Raw genomic sequence first — 23,135 nt, 5'->3', positions numbered from 1 at the left:
CTTGTGTGGTGTCCCTCTCTCTCGATGAACGTCTGTGATATTGGAGTATGGTATCATGGTTCTGTGTTTTTGGATTAGACTATTGTGTTTATGGAGGACCTGCTTTACAGCTTTCTGCTCAACTCCTCCCTCTTCCAATCACAAACAAGCAAAAATCTGCAGATGCTGGAAATCTGAACAACACACACAAAATGCTGGAGGAACTCAGCAGGCCAGGCAGCATCTAGGAAAAGAGTACAGTCGATATTTCGGGCTGAAACCCTCCCTTTTCCTACCGATGTCATTGATACTAATATGTACCACAACTTCTGGCTGTTCACCCTCCCCTTTTAGAATGCCATGGATCTAATCTGAGACATCCCTGACCCCAACACCTGGGAGGCAACATACCATCAGGGTGCCTCTTTCACATCCACAGAATTTGCTTTTTGCTCCTCTGCTTATGGAATCCCCTATCGTTACTGCATCCCTCTTCTCCCTGCTTCCTTTCTGAGCGACAGAGTCAGACTCAGTGCCAGAGGCTTGGTCACTGTAGCTTCCCCCGGTAAATAGTTTCCTCCCCCCCAACAGTATCCAAAGCAGTACATTTACTATTGACGAAACAACCACAGTTTCATATTGCCCTGTCAGCCTATTCCCCTTCTCTCTCCTGCCAGTCACCCAGTTAACTACCTCCTGAAATTTAGAGGTGACTACCTCCTATCTATCACCTCCTCATTTTCCTGTATGAGCTGAACATGGTCTCCAAGGAGCTGCAGTTCGATGCACTTCATGCAGATATAGTTATCAAGAAGACTGCAGGTATCACAGAGTTCCCACATCTCATACAAAGAACATACCACTACTTCTGGATCCATTTTCAGCACACTAGCTATTTCTAACGCACAAAAATAAAACTTAATAGAAAATTATTTAGAGCCTGTGCCTATGCTTGCCCAAGCCTGTTCTCACCTAAGCCTGTTGAGCCAAAGCCAGACCACTCTAACAGTGTAGTTTGCCCTCCAATGGGACCACAACCTTAAGTGCCTCAATGATTTGGAGAGCTATGTCGGCTGGAGTCAGGGCTTTATGGTTTTGCTATTGGTAGGGTCATCCATGCCAAACAGGTGGAAGGGTAGAGGCCAGACTAAGAGTGGTCCAGGTTTTGAAGTTCATCTCAGGGCTAACAACCCTGACTGGTAAGACAAAATTGTTACAGAACCAGCAATGATGAATCCTTCTACATCTGAGTGTGATGGTGTTCCCGAGCCTCTTGCTGGGACTTGCATGACTGATGGTAGTGAAAACCGAGAGGAAGCTACTGACATAGTAAAGAAAGTCCTGTACACCACCAGAGATGGAGGACCTTTATTGCTGCCCTAAACACTAGTGGCATAACAGGCAGTAAATAAGTGAGTGCTGTTTGCAGCTCAATGAAAAATGTATGATGCATTTGTTATGCTCTCCTGAATTCTAGGCAAGCATGGCTTTCAGTTTCCAAGGGATTGTGCTGACATGAAGCTAGGAAATGAGCAACTATGTATTCGAATAACATATTGAAAAGGCCAAAGAAAAGAAAAAGACTAGTTTTGGCATAATGGACATTTAATTTTATAGTTAGAACAAAATAGCATGGCAGTAAATCTATAAATTTGATGTAAGAACTAAAAGCATTAATATTTTTAATATATTGGGAGTATGCAAATATAACAAAGTATGACACAACAGAAAAATAAATCACAGGGCAGTTACACTTTGCAGGTCCTTGATAGAAAGGATATGTAAGGCTTTGGTTTAATGTGCAATGCAGATGACTGAGGATTCAGAAACAGAGCACTCCAGATGACCACACAGCACTGCAAGCCTCCATGGACTCAAGGTTCTGGGCTCTGGGGTGTCACTGCAAACTGCAGCACTGTAGCTTATAAACTAGAGTTCCCCATCTGAGTCATGGCTGACAAATTTGTGATTGGACTTTAAGAAGCATACGTATTCATGGGTGGAATAACACCAGCCAAATGGAAAAACACAGATTTAAACGATCTTGACAAAGGTGTCAAAAGAGTTCGAAGGAAAATTGCACCTTGCTACTCATACAGTATCTAAACGCACAGCAACATTCTCTCTGACTGGCAGCTTGTAAATGAACACTCAGTGCACAGGTTGATTGGAAAGCTGGTTTTAAAAGGTACTACATTTAATCATTAATTCCAAAGCCTGCACAGATGGATTAAGCACTGAACCAAGACGAAAGAAGAACAAAGAATAACCGTCAGAAACTCAGTAACTATTTAGCAATTATTGACTGGTACCAAATTGTACGTAAGTAACCCTTCACATGCTTTTCAGAAGTTTTAATTGAGAGGTCCTGTATGGTTTCATCCATATCAAATTCTTTTCTGCAATTTCAGTAAGGCAGCTGATGTAAAAAATATCCTTTTTAAGGCGAGGCTACAGATTTTCCATCTGTGGGAGCAATGGAAGGATGAAATGTGAAGAGAACCTTACTGACTAAATTGGCAAGCTTTATTGACCTGAAAGAACTGCCTCTTGATTATCTGCTTTTGCTTACACTTAACTTGAATAAGTTGAATACACTTAACTTATGTTTTTAGATTAGACAAATAGATATTTTTGTCAGACTTAATTTTATGAATTCCTAGATTTGGAGAATGGAGGAACACTTTTTTTTTAGCAAGTACCATCATTCAGTTATATTTACCATGGTTGTGAAAACTGTCAAAAATGAAAGAGGTTCCAAACTGTATTAAGACCAATGTTACAGTTCTAAATAAAGATTCAGCAAATTGGACTGGAAGCAGCTTCTTGAGGTCACTGAGTCACAGAGCAATGGGATGAATATGAGGAGAATCATGAAGTTCAGGGTAAAGAGGTTCCCTCAAAGGAAAAGAGTGGGACTACTTTCATACCAATGTGCATAGAGAGTAAAGTGGTGTCCGGGCAAAGGGTCCGGAGACAAGAAGCTTAACTGAGCAAATAAGGTTTTTGTTTTGAACAACAGCTAATCTCCACCCACAAACTTAAGTGTCAATTTATTTCACAATGTGAAATTCATTATGCTTTGCCTAGAATTACTCAACGGTGAATCAAGGACTGAGAACTCCTGCCCAAACCTAAACCCTCAAAATTTACCCGCGATTCCAGGAATTGTGGGATCCAAAAGTTTAAGATTCTTACCCTGTTCCAGGACTTGAGACTTGCATAGAATTTGTCGATTTTCCTTGTGTAGGTGAGTACTAGAACCTGAGCAAGGAGAGGTGAATTGATGGAAAGGTGGAGAGAATAAAATGGATTAAGGTAGGGTTCGTGTAAAAATGGGTGCTTGACTGGCTCACATTCACCAGGCCAAATGGCCTGTTTCTGTGCTGTATCTCTGAGTCCTAAGGATATTGGCTTTTTCTCCTATCATTACAATGTCCTCTCTTAAAGTAGCAACATCACCTTGTGTGGCTTGTAATGTCTGTTTGTCCCTCTGCTACCTTCGGGATCTGTAAGGCGAAAACCACCAGCTTCAATGGATCAGTCAAGGACTGAAATACTGAAATTGGTTCAGAACACAATGACACAGAGGAACTTAACACTGTTGTTCTGGAAACGTTGCAAAATGCAGATTAGCCTTATGCTGCTGCTGCCTGTATGGAAAACAAGAAAAAATCTGCAGATGCTGGAAATCTGAACAACACACACAAAATGCTGAAGGAACTCAGCAAGCCAGCATCTATGGTAAAGAGTTTTGGGCCAAGACCCTTCAGTTGGAGTCCTCTTTTAGATAGATGCTGCCTGGCCTGCTGAGTTCCTCCAGCATTTCATGTGTGTGTTGTGCTGCCTGTATGGAGTTTGTATGTTCTCCCTGTGACCCCGTTGGTTTCTTCTGGTTACTCCGGTTTCCTCCCACAGTCCAAAGATGTACCATATGGTAGATTAATTGGTCATTGTAAATTGTCTCATGATTAGGCTGGGATTAAATTGGGGGATTGCTGGGTAGCGTGGCTTGAAGGTCTGAGAGGGCCTGTTCTCAATAATTAAATAATAATGGTGTCAACCTGACACATATTGCTGCTTTTTATGCTATTAAAAGTAGTAAAGTAACCATTTCTCACTGCTCCCCATCTGTAATTTCTTCGGCTCTTCAACTTTTCGACCACATTTTGACTCAGACTTGCTATCACAGCCATATATCCTTTCTTGGAACGAGCCTCCACCGCCAACTTACTCCAGTTGGCTTTAGGATTCGTTTCCGAGCCTCTCAATTTGGACCTTCTCAGGATCCCAGGTACTCACATTTTATTGACTCTGCCTCTCGCTGCTTCTCCCATCAAGCTCTGAAGGCGACCCTCTCCGCCATGAGGAGGTATCTGGTGTCCCTATCCCCAACCCTTCCACACCTTCGGGACACTTTCTTCGCCGTCTGTAATGGTCCTACCCGTTACTTCATCCTCCGTCGGATCCATGCCTGCAATCGCTGTTTTTTTGATTTTGTCATGTTAGGCAAAGATCGCAAGATCTTACATCTGCAGACCCCAGAGCCTGCTGGCCCTGATGCTAGCAGGCATGAACTTCAGATTGCAGACATCTCACCCTAAAAAAACTTAATTCAGGGAGGTAGCACCATCAATTTGTGGGAGACTCCCAGAACTTCCGGGAGAGGTGGGATGTCTGCAATAGAGTAGCTCCTGAGCAGCTAGCCAACTAGTTTAAATAACATTAGCTATGCTAATGAACGAATGACACCTGTTAAACTTACCTCAATATGTCTTTTACAGTCTTAACCCACCATGGGCAATAGAAAAGTCACTGTTGCAAACAGCGCAGTGAGCGACCGTGTCACTATTTTGACCTCTATTAGGCAGGAGTACACTTTAGGGTAGTCTGGGGTGACGTACGTTTTATATTTTCTTTTTTTGGAACACTGCCATGGTGCGCGCGTGCACTCTCTCTCTCTCTCGTCACTCTCGCGCTCTTGCTTGCTCTCGTTCTCTCTCTCGTGGTTGCTCTCACACTTTCTCTTTTTTTCTCTCGCTCACTTGTTCTCAAAAAAATTGATTTCCGTGATATTGTATATAATTTGCGGGCATCAGGGAGCCATATTACTACACGGGAGACTCCCAGAACTTCCGGGAGAGGTGGGATGTCTGAGATTGTGGCCCCTGCCATTGATCTCGCCAGCCCCAGCACCCCAGGGCATATTCAAAACCCAGACTCCAGCAACGACCATGGACACCTTCAAAGCGATTGCGCAACTCACCAACTGCGACTCCGGCCTTGAACTCCAGGCCGGGTCTTTATGTGCTGCTATTGTGACTCCCGTCTCCCCTTCCCCCACCACCACTCTGCAACCCCATCTCCCTCAGATCCCACCGTCAGCTCCTGTGCCCTCAGAGGCTCCATCTTCCTCTCACCCCAACCCTCCCCACTGACACCCCCAGCCTCCCCCCTCCCCCATCTTCCCAGCTCTCATCCGTGCTGGGTCTTTACCATCCCCTCTGACCTTCAACTCTCTGAGGCAGAAGGCTCTGTCCTCAGTAAGGGCCTCACCTTTGTCCCCCTTCGCCCACACCTCAGCGAGTTCCGCGTTCACCATGACACGGAACTCTTCTTCCACCATCTCCATCTCTGAGCCTACTTCTTCGGCAAGGACTCTTCCACCCCCACCAATGACCCCTTCTCTCGTCTTCAACCCTCCTCCTCTTCATGGACACCCCACTCTGGTCTTCTGCCTGCTCTGGATCTCTTTATTGCTAACTGCCGACGGGACATCAACCATCTCGACTTCACCGCGCCTTGTTCCCATTCCAACCTTACTCCTTCGGAACGCTCTGCTCTCCACTCCTCCGCACTAATCCTAACCTTACTATAAAACCCGCCGATAAGGGGGGTGCTGCTGTAGACTGGCATCCTGACCTCTACCTTGCCGAGGTACAGCGACAACTCGCGGATACCTCCTCTTATTTACCCCTCAATCGTGACCCCACTAAGGGGCACCAGGCTATTGTCTCCCACACCATCACCGACTTTATCCGCTCAAGGGATCTCCCATCTACTGCTACCAACCTTATAGTTCCCACACCCCGCACTTCCCATTTCTACCCCCTACCCAAGATCCACAAACCTGCCTGTCCTGGCAGACCTATTGTCTCAGCTTGCTCCTGCTCCACCAAACTCATTTCTGCATACCTCGACACGGTTTTATCCCCCCCTTGTTCAAGCCTTTCCTACCTATGATCATGACACTTCTCACGCTCTTAAACTTTTGGATAATTTTAAGTTCCCTGGCCCCCACCACTTTATTTTCACCACGGATGTCCAGTCCCTATATACTTCCATTCCCCCATCAGGAAGGTCTCAAAGCTCTCCGCTTCTTTTTGGATTCCAGACCTAATCAGTTCCCCTCTACCACCGCTCTGCTCTGTCTAGTGGAATTAGTCCTTACTCTTAATAATTTCTCCTTTGGCTCCTCCCACTTCCTCCAAACTAAAGGTGTAGCTATTGGCACCCGTATGGGCCCTAGCTATGCCTGCCTTTTTGTTGGCTTTGTGGAACAATCTATATTCCAAACCTATTCTGGTGTATGTCCCCTACTTTTCCTTTGCTACATTGACGACTGCATTGGTGCTGCTTCCTGTACACATGCTGAGCTCGTTGACTTCATTAACTTTGCCTCCAACTTTCACCCTGCCCTCAAGTTTACCTGGTCCATTTCCGACACCTCCCTCCCCTTTCTAGATCTTTCTGTCTCTATCTCTGCAGACAGCTTATCTACTGATGTCTACTATAAGCCTACTGACTCTCACAGCTATCTGGACTATTCCTTTTCTCACCCTGTCTCTTGCAAAAATGCCATCCCCTTCTCGCAATTCCTCCGTCTTCGCCGCATCTGCTCTCAGGATGAGGCTTTCATTCCAGGATGAGGGGGATGTCCTCCTTTTTTTAAAGAAAGGGGCTTCCCTTCCTCCAACATCAACTCTGCTCTCAAACGCATCTCCCCCATTTCACGCACATCTGCTCTCAATCCATCCTCCCGCCACCCCACTAGGAATATGGTTCCCCTTGTCCTCACCTACCACCCCACCAGCCTCCGGGTCCAACATATTATTCTCCGTAACTTCCGCCACCTCCAACGGGATCCCACCACTAAGTACATCTTTCCCTCCGCCCGTGCTTTCCGCAGGGATCGCTCCCTACGCGGTTCCCTTATCCATTCGTCCTCCCCATCCCTCCCCACCGATCTCCCTCCTGGCACTTATCCTTGTAAGTGGAACAAGTGCTACACATGCCCTTACACTTCCTCCCTTACCACCATTCAGGGCCACAGACAGTCCTTCCAGGTGAGGCGACACTTCACCTGTAAGTCGGCTGGGGTGATATACTGCGTCCGGTGCTCCCGATGTGGCCTTCTATATATTGGCGAAACCCAACGCAGACTGGGAGATCGTTTTGCTGAACACCTCAGTCCGCCAGAGAAAGCAAGATCTCCCAGTGGCCACACATTTTAATTCCACATCCCATTCCCATTCTGATATGTCTGTCCATGGCCTTCTCTACTGTAAAGATGAAGCCACACTCAGGTTGGAGGAACAACACCTTATATTCTGTCTGGGTAGCCTCCAACCTGATGGCGTGAACATTGACTTCTCAAATTCCTGCTAATGCCCCACCTCCCCCTCGTACCCCATCCGTTATTTATTTATATACACTCATTCTTTCTCTCTCTCTCTCTCCTTTTTCTCCCTCTATACCTCTCACTATACTCCTTGCCCATCCTCTGGGTTTCCTCCTTTTATTTCTCCCTGGGCCTCCTGTCCCATGATCCTCTCATATTCCTTTTGCCAATCAACTGTCCAGCTCTTGGCTCCATCCCTCCCCCTCCTGTCTTCTCCTATCATTTCGGATCTCCCCCTCCCCCGCCCCCTTCCACTTTCAAATCTCCTACTAGCTCTTCTTTCAGTTAGTCCTGATGAAGGGTCTCGGCCCGAAACATCGACTGTACCTCTTCCTAGAGATGCTGCCTGGGCTGCTGCGTTCACCAGCAACTTTGATGTGTGTTTCTAGTAAAGTAATTACATGTTTTAATCTGTGAAGTCATATAATTCCTGCAGTTTATCACTTTTTTTTATTCTTACAGATACTGAGATCCATGTTCATAATGGAATCTGCTTCTGTAAAAGTATTAATTTGAGTTTGTTTTTGTCACAAATTTTTCTTGTAAATTATGTGAATTTTAATGACAAGAGCCTCCCTTTCACACATGGTAACTTAATCCTCTTGCCAGTGCAGATGCTGGAGTATTGTCTTGCAGAAAATTCAGTGGATCGGAAGAATAATCCCTGGCATTGAAGGCAGTTGTACTGATTCGCAGCCAAGCGCACAAAATGGGCAAACATTTTGCAGGTCAGAATCAAATCAGGGATGTGCTCGCATGGTTCAATTTCACATGAAGTAGCAACTTCTATTTAAATAGTATTTTCACATAATTAAATAACCCTGGTCATTTCATCCAGACGTCAACTAAAATTGGGCACCAGCCACATAAGTAAGGATGACTAAAGATAAGGTGAATGAGGTGGAGAGAAGTTAGGAAGCTGAGATTCAAAAAGCCAGTTCCAAAGATTGGGTCCTCATGCTGTAGGCATGGTTGAATCAAAGTACAAGAAAAGGAGGACTGCAGATATCTCAAGAGTCATTTCTATTCCTGATATAACATCTACATCTTTGTTGCAAAGGAAAGTGGAATACTCACTCTTGATTTCAAAATTTATTTAACTACATCAGTCGTGCATTTAACAATTGAATCAACAGAGGCAGTTAGTTAGAGTCATAAAGTCTCAGAAAAGTACAGCACAGAAACAGACCCTTCATCCCTTCTAGTCTGTGCCGAACAAATTAAACTGCCTACTCCCAACGACCATCGAGGGAGAAGAGGAATGCGGTAGTCATGAGGGATTCCATAGTCAGGGGAATGGACAGGAGATTCTGTGAGCCTGATAGAAATACCCGCATGGTGTGTTGCCTCTCAGGTGCCAAGGTACGGGATGTCTCGGATTGGGTCCTGAATATTCTGAAGGAGGAGGGTGAGCAGCCAGTTGTCTTGGTACATGTTGGTACCAATGACATAGATAGGACAAAGGAGAACGTCCTGAAGAGAGATTTCCAGGAGTTAGGAAGGAAGCTGAGAAGCAGGACCTCCTGTGTAGTAATCTCGGGATTGCTACCTGTGCCACGTGCTAGCGAGGGCAAGAATAGTAGGATCAGGCAGATGAATCCATGGCTGAGAGACTGGTGCAGGGGGCAGGGCTTCAGATTCTTGGATCATTGGGATCTCTTCTGGGGGAAGTATGACCTGTTCAAAAAGGACAGGTTACACCTGAACCCGAAGGGGACCAATATCCTGGCGGGAAAGTTTAACAGAGCTGTTAGGGAGGGTTTAAACTAATTTGGCAGGGGGATGGGAACCGGAATGACAGAGCGGAGGAAGGGGAAAACAGAAATAAATCTAAGATAGTGAGCAGTAAAGATGTCAGGAAAGACAGGCAGGTGATGGGGCAAATTTCTAGCCATTGGGATGAGTTGCAGTGCAATAAAGTTGCAGTGAAATCAAAGCAAAAAGTACAAAATACTGGTCTTAAGGTGTTATACTTAAATGCACGCAGCATAAGGAATAAGGTGGATGATCTTGTCGTACAGCTACAGATTGGCAGGTGTGATATCGCTGCCATCACTGAGACGTGGCTAAAGGATGCATGTCTCTGGGAGCTGAACGTCCAAGGATACACGGTGTATCGGAAGGATAGGAGGGTAGGCAGTGGGGGAGGCGTGGCTTTATTGGTAAGAAATGATATTAAATCATTAGAAAGAGGTGATATAGGATCGGAAGGTGCAGAATCTTTATGGGTTGAGCTAAGAAATCGCAGGGGTAAAAGGACCCTGATGGCAGTTATTTATAGGCCTCCAAACAGCTGCAGGGATGTGAACTACAAATTACAACAGGAAATCGGAAAGGCTTGTCAGAAGGGCAGTGTTATGATAATTGTGGGGGATTTTAACATGCGAGTGGATTGGGAAAATCAGATCGGCACTGGATCTCAAGAGAGAGAATTTGTAGAATGTCTGCGAGATGGCTTTTTAGAACAGCTTGTTGTTGAGCCCACTAGGGGATCGGCTGTACTGGATTGGGTATTGTGTAATGAACCAGAGGTGATTAGAGAGATTGAGGTGAAGGAACCCTAAAGAGGCAGTGATCATAACATGATTGAGTTCACTGTGAAATTTGAAAAAGAGAAGCCAAAATCCGATGTGTCGGTATTTCAGTGGAGTAAAGGAAATTACAGTGGCATGAGAGAGGAACTGGCCAAAGTTGACTGGAAAGGGACACTGGCCGGAAAGACAGCCGAGCAGCAGTGGCTGGAGTTTATGCGAGAAGTGAGGAAGGTGCAAGACAGGAAAATTCCAAAAAAGAAGAAATTTTCGAATGGAAAAAGGATGCAACCATGGTTGACGAGAGAAGTCAAAGCCAAAGTTAAAGCAAAGGAGAGGGCATACAAGGAAGCAAAAATTAGTGGGAAGACAAAGGATTGGGAAGTTTTTAAAAGCTTACAAAAGGAAACTAAGAAGGTCATTAAGAGGGAAAAGATTAACTATGAAAGGAAGCTCGCAGATAATATCAAAGAGGATACTAAATGCTTTTTCAGGTATATAAAGAGTAAAAGACAGGTGAGAGTAGGTATAGGACTGATAGAAAATGATGCTGGAGAAATTGTAATGGGAGATAAGGAGATGGCAGAGGAACTGAAGTAGTATTTTGCATCAGTCTTCACTGAGGAAGACATCAGCAGTATACCGGACACTCAAGGGTGGCAGGGAAGAGAAATGTGCGCAGTCACAATTATGATAGAGAAAGTACTCAGGAAGCTGAATAGTCTAAAGGTAGATAAATCTCTCGGACCAGATGGAATGTACTCACGTGTTCTGAAGGAAGTAGCTGTGGAGATTGCGGAGGCATTAGCAATGATCTTTCAAAAGTCGATAGATTCTGGCATGGTTCTGGAGGACTGGAAGATTGCAAATGCCACTCCGCTATTTAAGAAGGGGGCAAGGAAGCAAAAAGGAAATTATAGACCTGTTAGCTTGACATTGGTGGTTGGGAAGGTATTGAAGTCGATTGTCAAAGATGAGGTTACAGAGTACCTGGAGGCATATGACAAGATAGGCAGAACTCAGCATGGATTCCTTAAAGGAAAATCCTGCCTGACAAACCTATTACAATTTTTTGAGGAAATTACCAGTAGGCTAGACAAGGGAGATGTAGTGGATGTTGTATATTTGGATTTTCAGAAGGCCTTTGACAAGGTGCCACACATGAAGCTACTTAACAAGATAAGAGCCCATGGAATTATGGGAAAGTTACATACGTGGATAGAGTGTTGGCTGATTGGCAGGAAACAGAGAGTGGGAATAAAGGGATCCTGTTCTGGTTGGCTGCCGGTTACCAGTGGTGTTCCACAGGAGTCCGTGTTGGGGCTGCTTCTTTTTATATTGTACATCAACGATTTGGATTATGGAATAGATGGCTTTGTGGCTAAGTTTGCTGATGATACGAAGATAGGTGGAGGGGCTGGTAGTGCTGAGGAAATGGAGAGTCTGCAGAGAGACTTGGATGGATTGGAAGAATGGGCAAAGAAGTGGCAAATGAAATACAATGTTGGAAAGTGTATGGTTATGCACTTTGGCAGGAGAAATAAATGGGCAGACTATTATTTAAATGGGGAAAGAATTCAAAGTTCTGAGATGCAAGGGGACTTGGGCGTCCTCGTACAGGATACCCTTAATGTTAACCTCCAGGTTGAGTCGGTAGTGAAGAAGGCGAATGCAATGTTGGCATTCATTTCTAGAGGAATAGAGTATAGGAGCAGGGACGTGATGTTGAGGCTCTATAAGGCGCTGGTGAGACCTCACTTGGAGTACTGTGGGCAGTTTTGGTCTCTTTATTTAAGAAAGGATGTGTTGACGTTGGAGAGGGTACAGAGAAGATTCACTGGAATGATTCCGGGAATGAGAGGGTTAACATATGAGGAACATTTGTCTGCTCTTGGACTGTATTCCTCGGAGTTTAGAAGAATGAGGGAAGACCTCATCGAAACATTTTGAATGTTGAAAGGCATGGACAGAGTGGATGTGGCAAAGTTGTTTCCCATGATGGGGGAGTCTAGTACGAGAGGGCATGACTTAAGGATTGAAGGGCGCCCATTCAGAACAGAAATGCAAAGACATTTTTTTAGTCAGAGGGTGGTGAATCTATGGAATTTGTTGCCACGGGCAGCAGTGGAGGCCAAGTCATTGGGTGTATTTAAGGCAGGGATTGATAGGTATCTAAGTAGCCAGGGCATCAAAGGTTATGGTGAGAAGGCAGGGGAGTGGGACTAAATGGGAGAGTGGATCAGCTCATGATAAAATGGACTCGATGGGCCAAATGGCTGACTTCTGCTCCTTTGTCTTATGGTCTTACGGACCTGCACCAGGACCACAACCCTCCATACCTCTACCATCCATGTACCTATCCAAACTTCTCTTAAACATTGAAATTGAGCTAGCATGCACCACTTGTGCTGGCAGCTCGTTCCACAATCTCATGATCCTCTGAGTGAAGATGTTTACCCTTATGTTCCCTGTGGTAACTCCTACCTTGAAAAAGGCACATTTGACATCTTCATGCCCAAAGAAACAACTTTATCTCGAACATCAAAACTGTTATGTATATACCGAGGCTTTTAAAACCCCTACAGCATGGCGGGAACACTATATACAAAACACAGCGGAAGTAAAAAAGAACGGAAGTAAAACTCCCCCATTATCCTAATTCGTATTAAGTTACTTTTAATAATGCTCACATTACAACACTTCTCCCCCTTTTAAATCCAAAATTCCCCAAATGTAAAAAACTAAGAAATAAAAACAGTGGTGTTATTAACTTGCGTACCCCTGAAAACTTATACTAGTATCTCAGCAACAGTTTACCAATACAAAACATCTGGGAAACATGACAGATTCAGCATTCAATCCAACAACAACAACAAAAAAACTGTCCTGTCAAAGATTCGTCTGTTAGGAGGTTTGTGAGTGCGCTGCGATCTGCGTACTATCCCCGGTGACCCAGCAGGCACTGCTGGTGAGGGTGCTTTGGGTGGATCTGGTTTTGGGAGCATGAGAGGGGTTTGTGTGTCTGCGTGAGAATGTCCATCCTCTTCAGGGGACCCCGACCCCTCTGCCAGCATTGTGCCCTCTGGCAAAGTCACTGGTGGACATGCTTCCACCATAGTCTGTCTCACTTTTGCCTTCATGTCCAGGCACAGCAGGTCCAATCTTGACTTGGGCCTACTGGAGTCAACTGCCAAACCATTTGAGATGACTGCCCGCATCTCTGCTGGAGTGTGGGCAGTCGTAGTCTGTGGCATGAGGTGATATTGTTACATACCTCATGGGTATCTTGTGACCATGATGTAATTGAGTATCTTGTGAGCATGATGTAACGGTCTTGTGATGGTGGGGTGATGTGATTTTCCCACCAGTGTGAGGTCATATGATGACATGTTCTCAACAGGTATATAACAGGAAACCCCTGTTGTTACACAGTTTAGTTCGTTGTTTAATTTGTCAGTTACTCCATTATGCTGCATATTCGTCTCATGACGCAGTTTCGTTTTAAAGTGGAGTTTTACTTTCTATTGTAAGTCTAGTATTGGAGAGTGAAGACCTTACTAAAGTACGGGAACCTGAAGGATTGAGTAAATTTGGTGTCGTTCAGCAGTTTCATAAAGAATCGACCTTAGTAAATCTTCGTTCAGAAATAGTGACCTGCATCTGAGATAACCCCTGTATGATCAGTGTTCATTTGCCAGGGAAAGGTCAGTTCTTTTAAGTTGTTTTATTTCCTTCATCGTGAATCCTTTGGACAGAATCAGCAGTAACGTCGTGTCTTCGAAGAAATCTGTTTCCAGAGAAGTCTCTCCTTATTGACTGTGACTTTCGAATTTACCAGTTTAAGACTGTGTTCGGATTTACCACCTTAAGAACCGTTCCAGAGTTGCGTTATAGCAGTTAACTTCCGGTTAAGTTAGTCGTTAGAATACTTCTCGCCATTGTTGAGCAGAGTTTAATAAATGTTTATGTTTGGTTATAAAACTTGACTCAATTATATATTCATTGTTGCTGGTCACGTGACAGTATTTAAACAGGAAACGTGAAAGCCGAATGCTGAGAGAGACCCCCGCCATCTGCTTCAGGCCTTCCTTCACTGATTGAACAGCCCACTCAGCCAAACCATTGGAGGCTGGGTGGAAAGGGGCTGTCCGAATGTGATGAATGCCAATCTGCTGCATGAACTCACTGAACCGCTCACTGGTGAACGTTGGGCCATTATCAGTGACCAGAGTGTCAGGCAACCCGTGGACTGCAAATACTTGCCTGAGTTTGTCTGTGGTTGAGGGGACTGTGATGTTGCTCATGATGTGAGCTTCGATCTATTTAGAATGCGCATCTACCATTACAAGAAACATCTGCCCATGAAAGGGCCAGCAAAGTCCAAATGTAGCCTAGACCAGGGGTGGTCTAGCCACTTCCATGGGTGCAAAGGAGCTGGTGGTGGCATATTCTGATTAGTCTGACATTGCGTGCATGATTTTACCTTGTTCTTCAGATCCTGATCCATTCTTGGCCACCAAAAGATGAAAGTGTTTGACCACAAAAACAATGGCCTCCTTTGTCTAGCTGTGAATATCCCTTCTCAGCAGCTGTCAGGGTACGTGAAGCAAAACCAATAGGCTTCTCTGACATGTGAGAGAACTGCCGTAACTCCATAGGGCGAGGCATCGCATGCAAGGGTGATCTCCTTGTCTGGGTCATAATGAACAAGCAGCTTCGCTGAGTGGAGGAGTTCTTTCACTTCCTTGAAAGCGTTCTCCTGCTCTTCATCCCACTGCCACTTAGTGTCATTGTGAAGCAGCTTATCCAGTGGGGTCAAAACCCTTGAGAGGTCAGGAAGAAACTTGCCATAATAATTCACCATGCCCAAAAATGATCTGAGTTTCGTGACGGTCTTGGGGCTTGGGGCCTCCTTAATAACTCTCACTTTGTCCTCCACGGGGCAAAGCCCCTCAGCTGTGATCGTGTGTCCCAGGTAAGTCACATTCTATGCCAGGAACACACATTTTCCACGTTTCAATGGCAGCCCTGCGTCTGAGAGCCTCTTCAGCACCCGTTCTAAATTAGCCAGATGCACCACCTCCGTAGCCCCTGTGATCAAAATGTCATCAAGGTACACTGCTACGTGCAGAATCCCCTGCAGCAAAGTGTCCATTGTCCTTTGGAAAATGGCAGGGCTGGACACCACTCCAAACACCAGGCAATTGTACTTGAATAATCCCTTGTGCATATTAATTGTGACATACTCCTTTGAATCCTCGTCGAGCAGCAGCTGTTGGTAGGCATGGCTCATGTCCAGCTTTGTGAACAGCTTACACCCCTGACAGGGTCGCAAACAGGTCATCCACCCGTGGCAATGGGTACTCCTCCAGCCTAGAGACCTGATTCACCGTAAGCTTATAATCCTCACCGTTTTGTCTGCCTTCAAAACTGGAACAATGGGAGCTGCCCACCTTGAAAACTGGACGGGCTCAATAATGCCCAGCCTCTGTAAACGTTCCAGCTCCTCCTCAACTTTGCCTTTCATGGCATAGGGCACCGACCTGGGCTTAAAAAAATATGGCGTAGCCTCAGGGTCGACATGGAGTTTCACTGTCAGTGTTCCTAGCTCGTCCCTGAAAACGTCACTGTACCGCTGCAGAATGTCCTCCGTCGTGTGTGCATACTTAATTTCATGTCAGTTCAGCCGGATTTTGCAAAGCCAATCGCAACCCAAAAGACTGAGCCCCCTGCCCTTAGCTATCACTAGCCTGGCTTCAGCCTTCTGACTCCCGGCTGTAATGTCCACATATAACTCCCCTAAATGAGGTATGGGCTGTCCCGTATAGGTCCTGAGTTTGAGCTTTGACGGTCTAATGAGAGGCAGGTTGGACCCCCATGTCCTCCTGTAGGTCTCCTCACTAATGACTGATGCCATAGCCCCTGAATCAATCTCAAACTTAATGTCCTTTCCCCAACAGTGACTGCGGCATAATATGGTTCAGGTGGTTCCTCATCTGTTTTCACTCCAAACATGCTGTAGGCACACACTGCCTCTTCATTTGCTTCTTCTATATGGTGTGTGACTGCCTGAGCCTGTTGAGCTTTCCCCTGCCCAGGCTTAATCTTACCCTTTGAACTTGTGCACTTTTTAGCTAAATGTCCCTTTTTGCTACAAGCATGGCAGACAGTGTCTTTGAATTTGCAATTATTTGCATAATGTGTCCCTCCACACTGGAATCATTCCACCCGCTTTGCCTGTTTACCAGTCTCCCTCCTGACTTGGTACACTGCCGCCAACTGCAACCCCCCCATGTCCTTTCTGGATATCCTTGACATTATTAACAGCCATCTCCATGCCTAAGGCTTTCTTGAAAGTCAGCGGTGGGGTTTCCCCTAACAGGCGGCGTTGTATGCTGTCATTATTAATGCCGCATACCAATCAATCACGGAGCATTTCTTCCAACACCGCTTGGAAATCACAATGTTCTGACAGCCACCGAAGTTCGCCAACAAAATTGGCCACAGACTGACCTGGCTTCCTGAAACAGCTGTGAAACTTACACCATTGGACTATCACAGAAGGTTCCGGATTGTAGTGGTTCCCCATGAGCTTGACCAGTTCGTCATATGGAATGTCCCCCAGTTTCCGCGGTGTGGCTAAATTCCTTATTAAGTCTTTGCCCCCCGCACATGAAGGAGAATAGAGCACTTCTTAGCCTCCTCAGTAATTCCATTAGCACAGAAAAAGTGTCCCAACCTTTCCTCATACTCTGGCCAGTCCTCCATTACGTCCACAAATTCAACAATAGTCCCAAACGTAGCCATCTGAACGTGAGGCCCCTTATCAGCGCTGCTGCTCCCATTCAAAACGTGCCGACATGTCCACAAAACCAGTTTACCTCATCGCCAAAAATATGTGGCAACTTCTACCCTGAAAAAGGCACGCTCGACAACTTCATGCCCAAAGAAACAACTTTTATCTCGAACCTCAAAACCGTTATGTATATTCCGAGGCTTTTACAACCTGTACGGCATGGCGGGAACACTGTATACAAAGCACACCGGATGTAAAAAAGAATGGAAGTAAAACCCCCCATTATCCTAATTAGTATTAACTTACTTTTAATAGTGCTCACATTACAACATTCCCCTTAAACCTTTCACCCTTAACCCATGACCTCCAGTTGTAGTCCCACCCAACCTCAGTGGAAAACACCTGCTTGCATTTACCCTATGTACACCGCTTTTATTAAATACCCAGCTTTGTGTGAAGTACATGTGTTTCTAAAACTGCATATTTTCTAAGTCATTCATAATCACTTTTAAAGCTCCTTTGGGTGTCTAACACATTGTTCAATGATACCTCTTCCTGGAGTTGAAATAGTCTAGGAACCTTGGTAATTATCCACTAAAGTTCCACCATGAATTAAGTGAGTTGGGGGCAAATCATTCCCATAATCTGGATGTTAAGCAGCCTCCTATACATTTCATCAAGGGGCCTGTGTTGACCTGATGTGGAAAGTTAAATGAGCAGTTTACCGAGGCTCTCCTCCAACCACATTAGGAAAATAAGAGAGTAAAGTATAGGCAAAAATCAAGATGATGCCAGCATATTCCTTGGGTAATATCTTCCAGATGACTAATCTCTTAAATTATTTCACTTTCTCTGCATTTTCTGCTTGTTCTTTTTGTTTTGATTGTGTCTTGGAAACTGTTGGAGCCTGTGACATGCTGTTTGGAATTCGATCTAATGATCTAGCATTCTGCTGTCTCCGGAGAGGATCAAGCACTTGCTTCATGGAGAATACCAGAGAGCATGATCGACTCCAATTCTAAGCACCAAGGAAGACTGAAGCATCAAAGTGAATGTGGAGGAGATCAGCATTCGCTCTCCACAGAGGCATGGGGTTTATGGCGGTTGCTCTTCACAGAAGGACTGAGTTCATACAGCCGCTCTCCTCAATGCTGACGGGAAGACATTTTTGAAATTCTGAGCTTTATCTGATTATTGGACTGTAGTTTATATTGTCCTGCTCCAGTTTTCTGTGTTTTCTTTCTTGTTGCTGATTGGCGGGTGGGCGATATGATACTTTTTGTGCGAGGGAGGGGTTGGGGATTTCAGGTCCGATGTTCTTGTTAGTGTTTTTCTGTGAGGAAGATCTGTTAGTTTTTGTGTGAGGGAGGGGTTGGGTGTTTGGTGCTATTGGCACTGTTCTTTTCTGCAAGAGAAGGTTTGGGGGGATTTGATGTTATCGTCACTTTTTTTTGCAAGGGTGGGAGTTGGGATTTGGGGTTTTTAATGTTCTAGCTGCCTTTTTCCATGTGGGCGATGTTAGTTTTTGTGTGAGGGAGAGGTTGGTGGTGTTTTGAGGTTTGCAGGTTTTGTTCCTTTTTCATTTTCATGCAGGGAGTGAGGGGGAAATCAATGTATTTTCTTTCAACAACTCCCATGGTTTTTCTGTATTCATGGCTATCTGGAAAAGATAAATATCATAGATGTATTGTACATGCATACTTTGACAATAAAAGGAAAATCATGGGTTGTTTGGCCTTGCAGATCTGGCTTTACATTTTATTCTTCTTTACAAATACAAGGCAAAATTTCTTTCAAGTAATCATTCAGGATGGGCAGTGGCAAAATCAGGTTACACAGCCTGATCTTTTTGTCAATCTATTGTGATGATACAAGCGGCCAATGACCTATCACCACACTCCTGAGCAAGGTCAAATTTGCTTCAACTCACTGAGAAGCACAGAGGGCAATAACTTGCCTTGTGGCCTTGAATGCAAGATGTGCAATGCAGACTCTAGTGTGACCAGGACTTCTGGCTTGCCCAACTAATGACCAGGCAGATTCCTCCAATCACTGAGCTTGAACTGAATTTATCCAATCTTATGCTGAACCATAATCTCTAGAATTTGGAACTACTCATAAACTGAGCAGCTAAGAAGTGACCCTTGTCACAGCTGGCTAAGTAATTTCTTCAGTTTTAACTTTCCTTACACAGAAATGCAGTGAACCCAGTTGCAGAGAAAAGTCACACAAAATTAGAAGGAAGAATCCAGAAAACATTAACTAGTTTCAGAAACTTGAGATTCCTACAAACAAAAACAAAAACAAAAACAAAACTTTACTTACAAAAGATGATTTCAAGACTGAGCAAAAAAATAAGGGACAAGGAACTTACATAGAGCTACAAACAAGGCACAGGTGATAACACTGAACTAATAATTAGCCTAATAGGCAGGTGAGCATGAAGAGGTTGGCCTGGGTGAGCTGGCTGGCTGGAGAAGGGCTAATTAGGGATAATTTAGCTGGAGTGGTTGTGACTAGAAAATGGCGGAGAGAGAGAACATCAAGGAAAGAGCCAAACTGTTGAAGGAAGTTTTTGGCGAGAGTGGAAGTGAACTAGAGATGGAGCTTGGCGGGAAAGAGGAACAGAATGGAAAGAGGAAGAAAAGAAAGCAGAGCTATGAGATATCAAACTCTGAGGAGTCAGCCGATGATCAAAGCAGGGCAGCAAAACAATGGAAAGAAGAGGAGATTAAAGCAATTATAAAACTAAGTGAAGACGGGGTGTCAATTGGTGATTGGAACCCGATTCGTTTGATGAAGATGCTCAACAAAATTATAGGCAAGATTAAAGGAGCAAAGATTTTACGAAATGGATCGCTATTAGTGATTTGTCGGGATAGTGCTCAGCAAGGTAAAGTGATAAGATTATGTAAAATAAACAGGAAAGAAGTACAATGCTCAATACCCAACAGTAGAAAGTAGACTAGAGGGATAACAACAAAAGTTACTATGGATGAGATTAAACAGAACATAAAAGGAGCAAAAATTATTTGGGCCAAACGTTTGAAAGTTACAAGAAATGGGAAAAAGTGTGATAGTTTATCGGTAATGATAATAATAAACCGGGGAATTATCGACCAGTTAGCTTAACATCGGTGGTGGGGAAAATGCTAGAGTCAGTTATCAAAGATGTGATAACAGCACATTTGGAAAGTGGTGAAATCATCGGACAAAGTCAGCATGGATTTGTGAAAGGAAAATCATGTCTGACGGATCTCATAGAATTTTTTGAGGATGTAACTAGTAGAGTGGATAGGGGAGAACCAGTGGATGTGGTATACTTGGATTTTCAAAAGGCTTTTGACAAGGACCCACACAGGAGATTAGCGTGCAAACTTAAAGCACATGGTATTGGGGGTATAGTATTGATGTGGATAGAGAATTGGTTGGCAGACAGGAAGCAAAGAGTGGGAATAAACGGGACCTTTTCAGAATGGCAGGCAGTGACTAGTGGGGTACCACGTGACTCAGTGCTGGGACCCCAGTTGTTTACAATATATATTAATGACTTAGACGAGGGAATTAAATGCAGCATCTCCAAGTTTGCGGATGACACGAAGCTGGGCGACAGTGTTAGCTGTGAGGAAGATGCTAAGAGGATGCAGAGTGACTTGGATGGGTTAGGTGAGTGGGCAAGTTCATGGCAATTTAATGTGGATAAATGTGAGGTTATCCACTTTGGTGGCAAAAACAGGAAAACAGATTATTATCTGAATGGTGGCCGATTAGGAAAAAGGGAGGTGCAACGACACCTGGGTGTCATTATACACCAGTCATTGAAAGTGGGCATGCAGGTACAGCAGGCGGTGAAAAAGGCGAATGGTATGCTGGCATTCATAGCAAGAGGATTCGAGTACAGGAGCAGGGAGGTACTACTGCAGTTGTACAAGGCCTTGGTGAGACCACACCTGGAGTATTGTGTGCAGTTTTGGTCCCCTAATCTGAGGAAAGACATTCTTGCCATAGAGGGAGTACAAAGAAGGTTCACCAGATTGATTCCTGGGATGGCAGGACTCTCATATGATGAAAGACTGGATCGGCTAGGCTTATACTCGTTAGAATTTAGAAGATTGAGGGGGGATCTTATTGAAACGTATAAAATCCTAAAGGGATTGGACAGGCTAGATGCAGGAAGATTGTTCCCGATGTTGGGGAAGTCCAGAATGAGGGGTCACAGTTTGAGGATAAAAGGGAAGCCTTTTAGGACTGAGATTAGGAAAAAGTTCTTCACACAGAGAGTGGAAAATCTCTGGAATTCTCTGCCACAGGAAACAGTTGAGGCCAGTTCATTGTCTATATTTAAGAGGGAGTTAGATATGGCCCTTGTGGCTAAAGGGATCGGGGGTATGGAGAGAAGGCTGGTGCAGGGTTCTGAGTTGGATGATCAACCATGATCATACTGAATGGCGGTGCAGGCTTGAAGGGCCGAATGGCCTACTCCTGCACCTATTTCTATGTTTCTATGATTAACTTTGATGAAGAGAGATTGCCGACTAACATTTACTGAGGGTATATGTGTTGTGCGGTTAGAATATATATACCACCGCCTTTAAGATGCTATAAATGTCAGAAGTTTGGGCATATTGTGGCGGTCTGCAGAGGAAAACAAAGATGTGGGAGATGCACTGGGAAACATGAATATGGGAAATGTGAAGCGGGAGCTAGGCTGAAATGCTGCAATTGTGGCGACGAACACAGCACAGCTTATCAAGGGTTCATTTATAGCAAGAAGGCGGCTGAGAAACAGTATGTAAAAGTAACTCAAGGAATCAGTTATGCAGAGGCAGTGAAAGAATTTGATGGAAAAAAGGCTGTCAAGCAAACAAATACAGGGAATAATAAACTGGTGAATTGTGAGAGCTGTAATATGAAAAATAAGGATACACTATTCATGAGTGGAAAGGAGTTCGTGCTTTTTATGGTGGATGCAATTAATTGTTCAGCGCAAACAAGCAAAAGAACTGAGAAAATTAAAATTCTCATCAAGTCTGCAGAAAAGTATCTTGGTATTAAAGGGATTAGGTGGGAAGAAGTCAAAGAAACGCTGAATGGAGGATCCAACAGTTCACAGGCAGGGGAGATGGAATCTTAATGGCAGTATATTTATCACAAACGGTCAAGAATTTAAGAAATGTTTCAGAATTTAAGGAAAATCCTCAGATTTTATGGTTGAAGCCCAGGGTAAATGTGCAGAACTCCAACAACAAAGAAGTACCCGACAAGAACAACGGTGGAAAGAGATTGGAAAATGGAAGAAATTATTACAAGGATACAAAAGGAAAAGGAATTTGTTGCAAAGTGAATTATCTACATTCAGATTATAAAATGAAAACATGGAAGCAAATGAAGAAGAACTCCGAGGTCTCAGTAAACAACTGCAGGCTACGATCCAAGAAAAGGAAAACATGAAAAAGCAGATAGACTTGGAAAAACAGCAATTTTAAAAGTATAATGTGTGATAATTACTATTCTTTAACAAGACGATTTTAGTCTTACAAGTGATGTAGATGGAATCAATATAATTGAGGTAATGCAACTACGCAAAAACATGTGACATAATTAGGGAAGAATAGCAGTTTGCGGCATTATCTAATGAGCGCATTAAGCATTCACGAGGAATTGCAACTACAGAGTGATGCTAATAGAGAACTGCAGGCTGAACTAGATTGTCTAAAGTAGAGAACTCCAGGACATATTTGGTTGGAACACCACAAGTCTAGCAGGTGGCGGTAATGCACTGAAAACTGGTTGCCAACAAAAAAGAAGAAGAGGTTGGCCTTGTTATTGCTGCCTTCCTCCGGTAGCCATTTCAAGATGTGACAACCCCAGGTGTTGTAACAGAAGTAATGTTTTCCATAGTATGAGCAGATGCCGTGGCAGGAAAAGAGGAAAAACTGATGAACTTGCATTTATGTAATCAAACAGGTTAATCTGCAGGTGCTGGAAATCCAAGCAGCACACACAAAATGCTGGAGGAACTCAGCAGGCCAGGCAGCCTCTATGGAGAAGAGTATAGTTGATGTTTTGATCGAGACTCTTCGTCAGGACTGGAGAAAAAATATGAGGAGTCAGAGTAAGAAGGTGGAGAGAGGAGAGGAAGAAACCG

General features: G+C 44.3%; 1 protein-coding gene across 1 annotated transcript in view; it reads left to right on the top strand.

Moving 5' to 3' along the window:
- The first annotated feature begins 737 nt into the window (after positions 1 to 737).
- LOC140187437 (transient receptor potential cation channel subfamily V member 6-like) overlaps positions 738 to 23,135 on the top strand; it is a 197,419-nt gene continuing 175,021 nt past the window's right edge. The window contains exon 1 of the mRNA XM_072242761.1: positions 738 to 801. Coding sequence (XP_072098862.1) covers positions 738 to 801 — 64 coding nt within the window. The remainder of the gene's footprint in view (positions 802 to 23,135) is intronic.

This window comes from Mobula birostris, chromosome 24, assembly GCF_030028105.1.
Source record: "Mobula birostris isolate sMobBir1 chromosome 24, sMobBir1.hap1, whole genome shotgun sequence".
NCBI classification, from domain to species: domain Eukaryota; kingdom Metazoa; phylum Chordata; class Chondrichthyes; order Myliobatiformes; family Myliobatidae; genus Mobula; species Mobula birostris.
This window is presented reverse-complemented; position numbering and strand designations above follow the sequence as displayed.